Source organism: Vitis vinifera, chromosome 4 (assembly GCF_030704535.1).
Source record: "Vitis vinifera cultivar Pinot Noir 40024 chromosome 4, ASM3070453v1".
NCBI classification, from domain to species: Eukaryota; Viridiplantae; Streptophyta; class Magnoliopsida; order Vitales; family Vitaceae; genus Vitis; species Vitis vinifera.
Genome location: NC_081808.1, coordinates 22,065,210 through 22,080,930, shown reverse-complemented (window position 1 = coordinate 22,080,930; position 15,721 = coordinate 22,065,210). Strand labels below are relative to the sequence as shown.

Sequence of the window (15,721 nt, the reverse complement as noted above, 5' to 3'; positions counted from 1 at the left end):
ATTTTTTCCAGCAACAAGAATCCGTATCATGATATCTAAGTTCTGCTTCATATAATCCAACTTTCAAATTACTTGGTGCTTAAATCTTAACAAGTCTTACCTTAAAGATATGGAGCTTATCAGAGAACCTGTCATCCCAAACCAACATCAGAACTCGAACCCCTTCTTCTGACTTATACTTGAGCAATTCACCCAGACTCAGTTCACCGCCTCTGGGCAACGGCCGTGTGTGCTCTCTGATCAGCTTCACTTTGTGAAAAATCGACCAACCAACTAGATATATCATATGATGGGCCTCTACTATGGCGTGGCATATATCTTCCCAACACTGCCCGCGTTTGTACACTATACCTCCATCCAGTTCAATCTCCGGTGACAGTGCTTCTCCAGGAGAATGAGCGTCTTGGTACAGAGCCACTGACCCACCTCTCCTCAATGGAAAGTAAGTTTGGTGGACACCCATGTGCTCCGGATGGCCGGCAATGCCGCGTTGATAATGAGGGTTTTTTTCGCAAGGTGTGAATTGCATCTCGATCCGAAGTGCTGTGTTGGGCTTTGGTGGCTTTCCTAATGGGCCAATCACTGGGAACCATCCGGAGATGGGGTCGCCGGATGCGAACTTCTCTGCCGGAATGAGAACAGTTCCCATGAGCTCGGCGCCCAGGAGGTCGTTTTCCTTCACCTCAAACTTCAAATTGGCGAGTGGGTGGGCGAGTGGGATGCTGAAGCGTTCGTTCCAGTAGGGGTTTTGGGTGTTGGAGATGACGCGTGTTCGAGCGAGAGTGGCCTGGGGGACGCATACTTTGACGTAGGGGTCACTGGTGATGATGTTGGTGTGACGGTCCTTCCGGTCGCCGGGCCTTTGTCTGTCGGGGGACGATGGACGTTTACGAGCTTCACAAGAAGCGAAGCAACGGCTGAGATTCAAGGCGAGCAAATCCATGTTGGGTAGATGGCGAGCCTCGAGAATCTTCAGGTCTAGGTCACCGTTAAGGTAGACCATTTGCTCAGAATCAGGAGTATCCGCCATGGAAGCCGAGGTACCAGGTTTTCACTACAGACACCATAATTTATAGAAATGCTGAAGCGCAGAGACCCTCAGAGAGGAAGGACTAAAAACATAAGGCGACAGCGAAAGCATGATGAGTAATGGGAAATGAATAGAGGCCACGTTTGGTTAGTGCTTGAGAGGACTGACGTTGATATTTTTACTGAGCTTCCGCAGTGCCTGCGGTCAATGGAGTTTGATTTTTTGGGCGACTGGTTGTGGTTGGTGACAAGGCCCCACATTAGAGAAGCTTATCTTCTCAACCCATTTCCTCACTTTCTCTTTTCAATTGTCATTGTCAATAAAAATTAATTCAAACTGAAGTCATAATTTCTCAATGCAAATTTAAAAGTTGCAATTTCTTCTTCCTATTAATGATAGTACAGAGATGACTTACACAAAATGACATTCAAAAGAAAGAAAAAAAAAACCACCCAACATGACACACGACATAAGAATTTGGTAGAAGACTTATTTCGAAGCCTGAGGCCAGCTATAGCAATTTCAGACTACAGTGCCGGCTTTGGAAAGAAAATAAGCATCAGGCTCAGCCAATGTGTCTAGAAAATATATTTTAAAGCTATATAATAAAATAGGTGCAATTGACCAAGCCAAAGTGTATGACAGATTAACTTGCTGATATTTTCTGTGGTCTCCTTGCTCTCATCTTTTCTCCACTCCCAAAAGATTTACAGACATTCTCAGAGTTGGTTAAATGGTGATGGATGTGGCAGACAACTTCAATGGACAGATCACTCCAATACATGCATGGCATAACCATATCAGATCTCACAGTGAATAAAATTATTACAGGTCCTGAAGGACTTTTTGAGGAACTGGCTCAAGAAAATGAAATATTTTCCTCATTTATCAGTTTGATGAAATAGTTGGAAGTGATGCTTACATAGTTGGCTCACTCCTTTTTACAGCTGAAGAGCGGGAGGAGGAGGCACGGTTCTTCTCTTCCACAAATCGATTGCTTTCTTCGGCCCTACAGCCACTGCTCCACCCACCGCTATGGGTGCAGAAAATGAAATGATCGCCTTCTCTTCTCCTTCTTCCTTGCCATCAGCACAATGGTTTTGGTTGTCAGGGGCAACAGCAGCACCGTGAACCCTCCAATCAAAATTCATAAACGCATCACGCCCGCTCGCAAACCCCTTCATCTGACTCAGAGAAGGAGTTCTATCTGGAGCTGGTTGCTTAACATCAATATGGCCCGATTTTCTACAATGATTTGAGCCCTGAAAGATCCTATGAATCGCAAATGGATTCTTCTTAGATTTTCCAGGAGATGGGACAGGCTTAGATTTTTCAGTTGGAAGCAGAACCGTCTTACTTTTGTTCTTCTTCTTCTTGATGTTGATTTGTCCCATGCATGAAACCTTGGGTGAGGTTGGTTCTCGAGTGTCAAAGCTCCCGTTCTTCGACTTTCTTCTAGCTTCCGGTGGAACCATTGAAACATTTGGACCAGAGTATCCTTTGGTGATGGCCTTGAGCTTAGTTGTATTCTCAATTCTTCTGTCACCAACAGGACTGAGAGGTGGGCTTAGGAAGATGACAGGAGAGGCAGCCTTTGGTAGAAGCTTCAGGAACGTCCTCTTCATTCTGGTGGAACGTTTCTCCATTAGATCAGATTGTTGCTCTTTGGTTATCCTGGTCAATGATATATATAAAGAGAGAGCAGAGGGAAGAGAACTTGGACGTTGTGATGGTCCTGGAAAGTATATGAGGAATGAGTCAGTTGACCTTGTCATAGAATGTGTACAGGATGAGAGTAGAACTGGAATGACGATGAAGGCATTTGTTTATCAGAATAATGCCTTTAACAAACACTTGCAGGCCGGCCAGGATTTTAATACTTGGTCATCCCAAGCCTGCATCATCTTGGAGGGCTACGACAGCAGAATCACCACACCTCTCCACAAGCCAGGCTCACAGCTCCACAACACCTGCTCAATTTTCGTCTTGGGCGGCTTTCCTATATATATAATGTGAGCTTTGAAATATTATAATCGAAGATCAGAAGAGTAGAAATGACTGTCGAATGTAAGATTCTATGTCAAGAACTGAAATTAATGAATACATGATACAGAATCAGAAACAAGCAACCGGTTAGAAGGGAGATGAAGCCGGTATGAAATAAGGTGTCTCCTCAACAGCTGAAACAGAACAGAATTCACAATACTTGTCTAAATTTCGGGAGTCAACTATGCGGTTGGTTGCCTTTGGACCATTCAGATGAGACTTTTCCCTATGGCAACGTTTGCACAATAGTTTGAAGAAGTAAACCTAGCTTTTATCAAGTTCTTGAAATATCATATGCCTCAATGAGTGCTCTCGTCGCCCTTGTTGCTCTCATTTGACGTGTTCTGGCTGGCAGATATTGGAGAATAACCGGGTAAGCTTGGAGAGTATGCTGCAATTGAACTGCATGGGGGCAAAACACAAGGAAGATTTAAGAGCTAAACAGGTGCATTTTTGTCTCTAGAGGCTCTCTCAAAGAACTAGGCTTTATAGTCTGAGCTCACCTGTATTGTGAAGAACGTGGGCTATAGTTCAAGTTCTCTCCTGAATTGAATAGGCTGGAAAGGGAATAATTTAAACAACCTCATCAGAATTCAATATGAATACAATATTCCATTGAAGAAATCAACATCTACCCCTCTTCTGCAGCTATGCTACTTAGAGGTTGTTAAACAGGGGAAAATTTTGAAGGACAAAATCAATTAAATGGGTTTATGCCATAGTTATGAGTTTAAGTTAAGGTCTGATTTGTGCTGGATGGTTTATACATCCAACCCCTGTAGCCATGTCGGAACCCAAATTGCCACCAAAAGAAACAGGCACCAGCTAATTATTGAATACTTTGTACAACTCATAAAGTTTGAGCTGCAGCTCCAATGCATGACAAAATGAAAAAAAAAAAAAAAACATATTTCAAAAAGAGATGACAAAAGAAGAAATTTTGTTGAACTGGACAATCGAGAAAACACAAAGCAATGTGCAATTAATAGTGATTGGAGTTAGTGAGAACAAAAAAAATTGATATCTATAAAACACAATTACAAGCTGCAAAAGAAACAAATAAACCTTACCTGCTGGGACTGTATTTGGGGTTTGAAAGGGAATAGGATGGAGAGGTAGGTGAATATGATGGTGATGTTGGGCTGCAACAGGTTCAGGCATATCAGATGGAGTGAAGATAAGTCAAAACCAAAGTCATGGGAAAATATGCTTATAAACCAACTGGCTCTAATAATGGAAAATTGAGACACAAAATTAAGGAATGCCGTTTCAAGTCTAACCTGTAGTTTGGAGATGAAGGACTATACGGACTAGATGGCAATTTTGGACTGCTTAGTGAGTATGCTGCAGACGGGCTGTATTGTGTTGATGTAGAGTTGTAACTTGGTGATGTAGGGCTATAACTTGGTGAGGTTGGGCTGTAAGTTGGTGATGTTGGACTATAACTAGGAGAGGTGGGGTTGTAGGAGGAAGAGGTTGGGCTGTAGGAGGGTGATGTTAGGCTGTATGAAGGAGATGCTGGGCTGTATGCAGGTGAAGTGGGGCTGTATGCAGTTGAAGTGGGGCTATAGGTGGGTGAAGTGGGGCTATAGGCGGGTGAAGTGGGGCTATAACTTGGAGAAGTAGGACTGTAGCTGGGCGAGGTGGGTGAGTAGGATGGACTTGGAGGGGAGTACGCAGGACTGAATGGACTATATCCAGGAGAGCTAGGACTGTATGTTGAGGAAGTGGGGCTGTAACCAGGGGAGGAGGAACCGTATCCAGGAGAAGCAGGACTGTATCCAGAAGATGCAGGAATATTACCAGAGGAGATAGGACTATGTGGGGGAGATGATGGACTGTAGCCTGCAGATAATGGGCTAAAGCATGGAGCTGAAGAATCAGAGAAGAGCATTCTGCTTATATGAGGAGAAAACCGAGCATCCATGGACGGTGATGAACGACCAACTGGGCTCTGCAAATAACTTGGAGACACCAAGCCCTCGCAAAATGGAGTTGCAGAGACAGGCGAAGAGGAAGATGACATGCCAGAATCCTGACCTTCCATATAACTAGGTAGCTGGAGTTCAATGGCAGACTCTAACATCTCCTCATTAATATACAATGCAGAGTCTCCTGTGCCAATGGGCGCAAGCTGACCTAACATAATATTTTCACTTACACCCCTCAGATAATCAGTTTCAGCATATACCGCAGCATCAAGAAGAATGTCCACAGTTTCTTCAAACGAGCATCTCATCATGGGCCCGGTATCATTACGGTTAATTCCATGACGGGTGATGGCCATCAAGTAGCCACGATAGGTCATCGTATCACACAAGATAGCCAGATGTCGGTAATTCACATAAGAGCCATCGAAAGATATAACAACGCGCAGCTCATCAAGCAGAGCACAGCGAACTGCCTCAATTCCAAGAACTTCGATAACTTCAACCAAGTGATTGCTTCTTGTCCTTCTTGCATCAACATCTTCATGGCACATCACAGCTAGAAGATTTACCCCGTCTGTATCCAGCATCCACTCAACTTTTGCTTTAAATCCTTCATTTTCATCAAAACTGTTTGCCTTGCTAGATTCGATAAAGACCTTGTTGATTTCTGGGATACCTCGAAGACACATTTCTGTCAGCAGATTACTCCCAATCTTATTCAGGAAAAGCTCGTCTTCTTCCAAATGTAGTCCACGCATAGAAACTTCATGGTTCATTACACGTATACGAATGATCAGTTTTTCAGCATTGTCGTCATTAAATATACAGCTTAAATCCTCACCATATTCTTCATTGATCTTCTCTGCAATATCAGCCATGCTTATCTTCTTATCCACCATCATTTCCCGATTCAACTCTATGCGAAGCAACCAGGGAGAGATTTTTTCAGGGTCGATCTCCTCATCCGGCATTTCATAATAGGCCTTCACAAACTCAAAATCCTCCTCAATCATCGTGCTGGTTGGGTCCGGATCATACCATGCCTCTATAGCTTGAGTCACTCCGGAGAGTAATGTTTTCCAAAGCACATTGGACATTCCTGGCGTTCTCCTTTGTTTTATTGACTTCAGGCTTGAGGTAGACAGAGAGAGAAGGTGTTTTAATTATCTTAGCCACATTGATGATCTCCCTCAACCTAGGGACACCAAGAGTCACATTCTTGGCACTGACGCCGGCGTAGTGAAAGGTATTCAGAGTCATCTGAGTGGCAGGCTCCCCAATGGACTGTGCGGCAATACAACCAATCATTTCCCCCGGTGATACCAGTGACTGCAGGAATCGAGACTCTATCTCTCCGATGACCCAGTCAAATGCTTCACGACTGAGCCTGTATTCATTCAACACCCTTTTACTGGAAAAAGTGCTACGGAGCAAGATATTGAAGAGGAGGGTGGCGTTCTTCTGGGCTTCCATGCTTATCAAGTCATCGCCAGGAACAACCTTTAGCCTCTCCTGAAGCTTATCGACAGCTTCCACAATCTCCATCAGGTGCATATCAGAGGGCCTTCGTAGGTCTATCTTAAAGGTCTTCTGTGCATTCCAGATAAGCCTCTTGAGGTTGACTGGCATGGACCAGAAGCTATCACCCGTGGATGCAATCTCTGTTCCAAGCTGGTTTCTATCTGCTTCAAGTTTCTGGACTTCGGCATCAAACACATTTCGGAACTCCTGGATTGTTTTCAGATCTTCAGCGTGTTCTCGAAACATGTAATTTGGGTTCCAGTTTTCGTCATCGATCTCGTATCTGAAAGCCCTATCAAACTCCATGCCCTTCATTTTCAAGGACTCCAGTTTCTGCGATTCTATCCATACAGCATCCATACCATCTTCCCCATACAGAAATTGAATGACATCTCCCAAAGAGTTCCTAACAGTCCCATCATATTTGACCATGATATCCTCCATAGCCTTCACCAGTCGTCTCTGGATATACCCAGTTTCGGAAGTCTTCACCGCAGTATCTATAAGGCCTTCTCTACCACCCATGGCATGGAAAAAGAACTCCTGTGGGGTCAGTCCTCGCAGATAAGAATTTTCCACAAACCCACGAATTTCTGGGCCATAGTCATCTTTGGTGAAATGTGGCAATGTCCGGCCAATGAATCCATATGGGATTCGCTTACCCTCAACGTTCTGCTGCCCCACACAAGCAGTCATCTGTGATATATTGATGAAACTTCCTTTGGAGCCTGCTGTAACCATTGCCTTGAGATTGTTACTCTCTGATAAACTCTTCTGGGCACTACTTCCAGCATCATCCCGTGCCCTATTCAAAACCTAAAGGACAAAAACATGCATTATAATATATATCAGCCAAAGCAGTCAAAACCGAAAAGGTAGACAAAGCAAATGGATTTGACATCTGGTTCACTCTATTTTCAAATGACTCCATCATAGTCCGCCCAGGTTCAGCCTCCAGCTGCTTATCTTGGGCAGCCTTGATTAGTTCCTTCACTTCATACTTCGCTTTAGAAATGGTTTCATTAATTTTTTCCATGGCTGCTGCATCAGCAATTTGATCACCAATCCCAATACTGAAACCATTCTGCAAAATCCAATAATTACAAGCCACTGTGTGTGTCCTAAAAACTTGCAAGCTGCATCCCGACCAACTTCTTCCCTGAAATAATGAACACAATTTAGAAAGAGAACAAGAAGATACAGGAGCTTCCTTCAGAGCATCAACTCAGCTAAATTTAGATTGTGCAGTTGACTTCTTAATTTGGACAGGAAATTTCAACCATTTTTAACATAAATTTGGCTTTTAAACAAATGGAGAGCCTTTGAACTTGGTTTTCTAGTTTTTAAAATTGGCCATTTTTAATCAATAAAGCGGAATTAGAAAGCATCTGGATCAAACAATTCAGGCATTTCAAAATTTTAGCCGACCAAGTTCTGGGTGCAGTTCAGTAATATAGATCAGCCAACAGTGTTGGGCCTAAAATTCTCTGAAATCATGCTGTCTACAGAATTAATGTTTACCAAATGACATGTATAAGACTTCCAGTTGATGTCCCAAGTGTCTTCTTGCATAGAGTGCCGGAAAGTAGCTCTCCTCTTTCTATTCGAACTTGGGTATCTCCTGGTGTAAGGAATCCTGTTTCGCATTCCGAATGCCAGGCAGAATATCTCAAGAGATTAATCTGTTTTGGTATGATAAGGTTAAAAACTTGTTTCCTAGTCCATAGAGGCCTTGGCTTCAAAATTGCAGGAGCTGGAATTTTCCCATCAAAGTCCTCCCACCACATCAGGATGTTCATAAAGACATCCTGCAAAAATTCATCATAGGTTATAACAATAATTTCAAATGAGAAAATCACAAATATGAAAGCAGGTTTAGTAAGTGGGATGGCTATTTATGGCAATCACCTTCGCTATAAACGTATCCCTTTTGGTGATTTTCCGGCATCCTAGAAGTGTATCCTGGACAATTCCCATTACAGGCCTGTTTGATTGAGGCGAGACGATGCATTTAGTCACCATCATTAGCTCCAGTACTTCAGCCCTGGTCTCAAACGACTGAGGAACATGCATATTCATTTCATCTCCATCAAAAGCAGCGTTGTATGGTGAAGTAACAGAAAGATTCAAACGGAAAGTTGAATATGGCATAATCTTGATCCTGTGCCCCATAATAGACATTTTGTGGAGACTAGGCTGTCTATTAAAGAGAACATAGTCTCCATCATTCAAGTGCCGCTCCACCTGCAACCATGATATATAGCAAAAGTTAATTAAATACCTGTGGTACGTAAAGACTAAAGAGCCATGGCTGAATTAAGAACCAGTTGGAATATCAAAAGGTTATGTTATGCCTTGTATCCAAGCTCCAAATGCTGATCACTGCTTTTCTTCAAATAACGAAGATCAAGCCTTTGTCCATTGTCCCTTATGATATACTTGGCACCAGTTTTACCAGGAGGAGGATAGGGACCATATTCAACAAGCTCCTTCAACCTATATTAAAAGAAGTCCCATGCATTCACAACAGACAAGAAGCAGGTATAGGCGTATAGCTAGATAACAAGGAAGAAACAAACAATATTGGCCTAATTAGACGGGACCTTTCGATGTTATATGGAGTCACAGTTTCTGGGTATGTGAGATTTTAAGCAATACTCCATGGTACTCCAAGTTCATCGATGTTGATATTTGGATCAGGTGTTATGACAGTCCGGGCTGAGAAATCTACTCGTTTCCCCATCAAATTCCCCCTGATCCGACCTTCCTTTGCCTTAAGCCTATTGCATATAGATTTAATGGGTCTCCCCGATCTCTGTGTGGACTGAATAAAGAGGTAGATACTTCAGCTGATATGTATGATAAAAAATCAAAGTATGGATATAACTTAAAAGTAAGCATATGTATATACCCTTGGCTGTCCTGGCAAATCATTATCAAAATATGTAGCTATGTAGAACTGCAATAAATGTGAGTATTCCAAGATGATGTGTGCAGGTGCTCCCTTTCTCTCCTGTGTTCTCAGATTCTCATTGTGTCTTACTCTTATGATCATCGCTAACTGATAAGTCAAATCATCCTGGGACGTACATCAGAAAAGAAAAAGGAAATCAGAATTTGAAACTATCACAGACCATGCAGCAAAATCTCGCATATGCATTAAAAAGAAACTAAGGGCGTATTGAAAAAAGAAAAACAGAAATGCCGCTTGCCTCGCTCTTGCCAGAGCCACCCGTCATTATCACAGAGGGTCTCACGGCAGGCGGAGGAATGGGAAGAACTTGCAGAATCATCCAATCTGGGCGGGCATATTTAGGGTTCAAGCCTAGCAGTAGGCAGTCTTCATCACTGATGCTCTTCAGGACACCAAGAACCTGAAGTGCATCCAACAAAACATCAGCTTCATCACTCATGGCATTATTATGGAGGCCATGTATAATTATTTAGTTCTCATGCATGCTGATCAGATCGAAATTAGGTTACCCTCTCAGCAGAAAGTTGTTTTTTCCTTTCAGCAGGTTCAGGAAGCTGCTCCGGGTCACCTCTCTTCTTTTGAGCCTTGAATTCTGCGATGATTTTCATACCATCAACGGAGAGCTTTGGCTGCTGAGCACCACACCCACCACCACTTCTTCTGCCTGATGATTCTTCAGGATTTTGAGCTCGGACCTCGAACTCCTCACCACCTTCACATTTGGTTTTATTCTTGCAGGCATCCCAAATCTTTGGAAGCCTCTTTTTGGGGTTTCTTATTAGAAGCGCTTGCTTGAACTTAGGATCCTCCTGATGAACAACAGTCAAATATAAACTGCAACAACTAACAGACTGCAGAATTTTTTATTCCAAACTCCCATCGTACAAACAAAGATGTGTTGAAACTCTAAAAACTAAAAACATGGGAGATGAAGTCCGTCTTCCATCTTCGATGCTCTGGTGCTGTGAACTGATCATCACTACTTCAATTTTCCAGCACCATTTTGAATCCTAGTTCCTCTAAATAGTAAAGAAAGCGTTGATTATCTTCATGCCCCATTATCATCTTCATCATGCTTAGGTACTAAATAGACAACAAAAAAAATTAAGGCCGGCTCAGTTTCACAACTATTTCCAAAAACAGTTTTCCAAAAAAAAAAAACATGTTTAGGAATCAAAAACTATTTTCTATTTTTTTAAAAATGAGGGTTTTTCATAGAACATATTTAAATTGTTTGATGTTGTTTTCATTTGTTTTTTGATTGTTTTAAAAAATAATCATATAAACATTTATAATAATAAAAATAAAATATTAGATATAATTTTTTTTAAATATTTTAAGTTTTTAAACATGTTCTTCAAAATATTAAAGAACAATTTACAAAAATTATTTTCAAAACCATTTTCAAAAACAGTTATTGTCTTAAAAACCAAGATTTTATTCTTAAAAATATAAAATTGTTTTTCAAACTAGAAAAGTTTAATGTTTTTGTTTTTTTATTTTGGGATAAAAAATATATTTTAGCTATTGTTTTAAAAAAAGGAATTTTTATAGGGAACATTTTAGGAAAATATTAAAAAATTATTTTTAGAAAATATTTAAACAAATTAAAAACATTTTAAATAAATTTTTTTTCTTAAAAATGATGTCATTTTTCTCGTGTCATGATGATCGCGACTAAAAATATAAAAAAAAGATCATGATAAAAACTATACCTTATCAAAATCCACCTCCTTTATTTTAAAAAGTGAACAAATATTTTTATTCTTTCTCTAATTCTCCTCGTTCCTTCTTTTTCTTACTGTCATCAAATTTCAAGATCCAAACAGACCCTTACTCCCACGTTCCAGACATCATAGTTGAAGCCTTGAAAGAAATTCAAAGTGGGCAATACCTCGTCTGATAGAATTCTAGAGCAACTGAAGCAAACACAGCGCAAAACAGTGAGCACAGTCCTCATGAACCCGGTATGGAACATGGGCTTGGCGAGCTCCAGGTGGCCGAAGTGCCCCGGGCATTCTGCCATACTCCCCATACATGTGTCACACTTCTGCGTTTTATCCATGGCACCCAGCCGAGGATCTGCAAGGCCACCCCTCTTCGGCTTCCCTCTCTCCATTGTTTCACTCTGATCAATCTCTACCACAGACATTTGCCTCTGCGCGCACATACACAAAATCAAGAAACCCTGGAGATAAAGAGGAAAAAAAAAAAGAAAGAAGAAAAAGGAAAATGGGAATCTTGCAGCGAGCAGTTTGGATGAGAGTGGGAAACGATGGAGAAAAATTACGATCTCGTCGGGACTAAGAACGCCGAACTGAACCGCACGGACTTTGGCGAACTCCGCGGGCGAGTAGGGAAAGCGCATATCCATGGCGACTGATCTTAGAAAAGCCTAGGGTTTCAGCGAAATCAGAGCTTGAAACCTGTAGTAGCTTACAGCATTGTTTATCTTGTTTGTTAGTGTTTTTCTTTTCCTTTCTTTTCTTTTCTTTTCTTTTCTTTTTCGTTCATGTTTGGATTTTGTCGGATATTAGAGTGAAACCGTCGCTTCTCTCTTTCTCCACAACCACCTCTGTCTGAAACACCTGAAGAAAAATTATTCTCCAGTCGGATTTATAGATACAGACGTCGTCATAGTAGCAAAACTTCCATGCGCCTGGTGCGTAGTGCGCGCTGATGCCCCATCCCTATGCAAATTTAATAAATGAAAATTTTCCAATCCGGTTCAATTATCTGCCTCTAATTTTATTTGTTACACTAAATGCAATCAAAATTGGAAAAAAATTGATATAAAAATGTAATTAATATCAAAGATAAGTGACCAAAATGGAAAAAAAAAAAAAAAAAATTTGTAGGCCACCAAGCATATGATTAATAGGCATGAATAGTTAGTGACTTAAGGATGAATTGTGTGATTAGCTAGGAAATTGGAAATTAGGTAGGTTGGTAAGAAATTATTAGAAATTTTCTAGGATAAATTTAATTGATTACTTAGATTTGTTTGTATGTGATGCATATTTGAATCTATAAGTTATAATAATAATAATAATAATAATAAATTTTTGGTAGAGTTTTGTAAAAATTGGGGAACTAAATAATAAGAACAAGAGTTTTATAAAAATGGGAATTGATTAATCAAAAAGATATTTATGGGAAACAATATTAAAAAATAATAATAATAATATTTAATATTATTGAAATATTAAATTATAATTCTAGATAAATAGTATACAGAAATAATTATGTTTAATTGTTATGTTTATGTGTGAATTAAGTTCTTTGAAATTTTGAGTATTTTCTTGACCCAAGGGTTAATAATATAGTAAAAAAAAATTAATTCCTTTTAAATTGGTAGAATTCCTTTGTATATTAGTGACTATTAACCGCATAAATTGTTAGCTTTTATAATTCCTTGATGGATAAAGGTGTTATACCATTAATTGAAAATCATCCATTAGTAAGAGGAACATTCGAAGTTAGCTACCCAGTGCAAGTCGACTATTTAGACAAAGTAATTACTATCAATAAATTAGAGTAATATATTTATTTAAATATGCATTATGCAAATTGTATTATACTATTTTTATTTTTGAATTGAGTGAAAAATAAATTTATTTATTTTTATGGGTACCCATCTTTTTAAGAAAGTGAACTATGCTACTAAACTAAATGAGTTAATTGTTTATTGACTTTTACAAAAATATAGAGCTTGGAAACTGTTTTTTAGGCTAATTTTTTTGTTCTCTATAACAAAAAAACATAAAAAAGACGTTTGAAAACCAAAAACCGTTTTTTGTTTTATGATCTTATAAATAAAAAAACAATGTATTTTTAAAAAATATCTTTTAAGTACTTTCAAAAAAAAATATTTTAATTATTTTTTTAGGACTGTTTTAAGAAATAATTATACAAACATACAAAACGCTTAAAAATAAAACATTAAAATTTTCATATTTAAAAGTATTAAAAACAGATTAAAATATTTTAGATTTTCAAACAAATTTTTGTTCAATAAAAAGTAGAAAATATTTTTTATAAATTGTTCTTATAAACTATTTTTAAAAATCATTTTTAAAAACAATTATTAAACAGGCCATAATACTTTATCCCCCATATTTTATTAGTTTTGCTTGTTGAATTATCAAACTCAATGTATTTCATTATTTTGCTTATTAAGTTGTCAAACTCATCCATTTCTATTATACTACAATCAATATTAACAAGAAGTGATCAAATAGAAAGGGTGATTTTGTTAAGACATAATTTGGAATTGATGATCTATAACAACTTAGTTATGACTTTTAGATTTTTTATTTAAAGTGGTAAACATAATTATTCAATTCATCATTGAGAGATTTCAATTAATTAGAAATAAATGTGTAATATCTTTTGAATCACATTATGGATTTAGTTAATCATAACATTCACGTGTTAGACTTTTGAGCTCGACATATAAAATAATTATGATACTCTTGATTTTCGAGTTTGGGGTTAGGGTGATTATAACCAATTATCAATCTTGATATAAGATTTTATCTATCCTAAACCCATGAAAGGTTTTTATCTATCCCCGCAACTCTCGTAATATTCTGATCGGATGGGATGATTGTGACATGTAATATATATATATATATAAAATGAGTTTATTGATAGTGTAAATTTGTTTTAAATTGAAATTAAATAAATAAAATAAAAATAAATTGACAAAAAATTAAAATAAATAAAATTTAAATGGAAAATTTTCGTCCTTTCTATAATTTACAATTTGAAACTTATTTTTGTAGAATAATTTTTACATAATTTATTGGTTATAAATTTGTTTTATTATTTATTATTTATTATTTAGTGCCATTTTTTCAGCTATCTTGGTGTACAGGTCACCAGAACGCGCCTTTAAAACTTCTCACCGTTTGGATGTATCAACCAAACCCCTTCGTTGTGCTGCGATCAACATCTAACAATGGCTTCAGTCTACAGCTGTAGGGAATGCGGAACCAACCTCAACCTCAACGCCACCCACCTCTTCCCATCGGACTTCTACTTCGACGCCGGCAACAAAGGCACCCTCTCCTTCGCATGCGTCGACGCCACTAAGTTCCGATTCGAGAAAGAGGACAAGATCAGGCCCTTTTTCGAGACCCTGGATTACTGGGGAATCCAAAGGAAGAGGACCAAGATCAAGTGCAATAGCTGTGGCCGTCTCGTTGGCTACATCTACGATGATGGTCCTCCTCTCACCGACAGTCCCGGTCAGCTCCATTTCGGCCCCAGTCAGGTCATTCCTCGAGCCCCCAGGTACAGGTTCAAGACCAAGACTCTCCAGATTGCTTCTCAGACTTGATTCATCTTCTCTTTCCTGAGTTGATTTCAGGGTTTCTTTACACACAGAGGATCAATAAGGTTTTTATTTTGGGGTTTCCCCCCCTTTCTTTTGTTGTATACTGGTTGCGTGTTTGTATAGTATGGTAAAACTTTGATTTCCCCATCTTCATGCGGATGTGTTAATTGGAATAAATTTCTATTTTTATTTCCCGATCGTTTTTTTTTTTGAAATTTTCCCTTTCGTTCTCGTTCTTGCTCCTTGATACCTGCTGAAAAAAAGTAGCATTTAGGAACAGATTTCATTGCTTTTGAGGGAAAAATTAGACTACTGTCCCATAATTACTTCTCATTTTTGAACAGTGGCACTCTTTCCTTCTTTGTGGATGTTCTTGTCAATGGGAATAAAAGAAATTGTTTGCTTTTTCTTTTATGATGCCCTTTTGAATGTTTCTAATTTAGATTCTTGACATGTTAAACACTAAGGGTTTGCATCATGTATGTGTGATTGTATCAAGAATTGCATTGTTTCTCATAAAATTTGGTTTTTCATTGTTTGTTGCTTGCAGAACATTTATCTGCATGGGCTAAAATCTTTGGAGTCTTCCAATGTCAAACATGAAAAGCAGATCACCCTATATAGTTAAATCCATCGGATATTAAGAGTCTGTTTGATAACTGTTCTTGAAAATATAGAAAGTTTTCTAGGTTACAAAGCACATATGACAAATTTTTGACATAAATGATTTTTTTTTTTCAGAGTTTGTTCTAAAAATAAGTTGTTTTTTAGAACAAGTTTTAGGTGTCTTAAATTGTTTTTTGTAAAATGTTATAAACACCAATTGAAAAGATGAAAAGTGCTTTGAGAACTTATGCATTAAACATAGTTGCATAAAA

The 15,721-nt window shown here is 38.7% G+C and overlaps 4 protein-coding genes across 4 annotated transcripts; 1 reads left to right on the top strand and 3 right to left on the bottom strand.

The window, feature by feature from the left end:
• Nucleotides 1–79: 79 nt before the first annotated feature.
• LOC104878268 (phospholipase D delta) lies at nucleotides 80–1,340 on the bottom strand. Its single transcript, XM_019218270.2, has one exon. The coding sequence runs from the start codon at nucleotides 1,028–1,030 to the stop codon at nucleotides 80–82; it is 951 nt and encodes a 316-aa protein (XP_019073815.2). The 5' UTR covers nucleotides 1,031–1,340.
• A 363-nt stretch (nucleotides 1,341–1,703) lies between these two features.
• Nucleotides 1,704–2,805, bottom strand: LOC104878265 (uncharacterized protein At1g76070-like). Its single transcript, XM_010648347.3, has one exon. The coding sequence runs from the start codon at nucleotides 2,803–2,805 to the stop codon at nucleotides 1,972–1,974; it is 834 nt and encodes a 277-aa protein (XP_010646649.2). The 3' UTR covers nucleotides 1,704–1,971.
• Nucleotides 2,806–3,368: 563 nt separating this feature from the next.
• Nucleotides 3,369–12,076, bottom strand: LOC104878267 (DNA-directed RNA polymerase II subunit RPB1). The gene is given in 16 exon segments (XM_059736477.1): nucleotides 3,369–3,478; nucleotides 3,580–3,633; nucleotides 4,147–4,218; nucleotides 4,357–6,069; nucleotides 6,071–7,346; nucleotides 7,432–7,632; nucleotides 7,635–7,687; nucleotides 8,050–8,336; nucleotides 8,437–8,772; nucleotides 8,883–9,024; nucleotides 9,132–9,352; nucleotides 9,440–9,607; nucleotides 9,741–9,902; nucleotides 10,012–10,311; nucleotides 11,397–11,660; nucleotides 11,793–12,076. Coding segments are annotated over 16 exon segments (5,436 nt in total). The 5' UTR covers nucleotides 11,877–12,076; the 3' UTR covers nucleotides 3,369–3,375.
• A 2,275-nt stretch (nucleotides 12,077–14,351) lies between these two features.
• Nucleotides 14,352–15,037, top strand: LOC100250649 (uncharacterized). The gene has a single exon (XM_002278034.5). The coding sequence runs from the start codon at nucleotides 14,466–14,468 to the stop codon at nucleotides 14,844–14,846; it is 381 nt and encodes a 126-aa protein (XP_002278070.1). The 5' UTR covers nucleotides 14,352–14,465; the 3' UTR covers nucleotides 14,847–15,037.
• The last annotated feature ends 684 nt before the right edge of the window (nucleotides 15,038–15,721 follow it).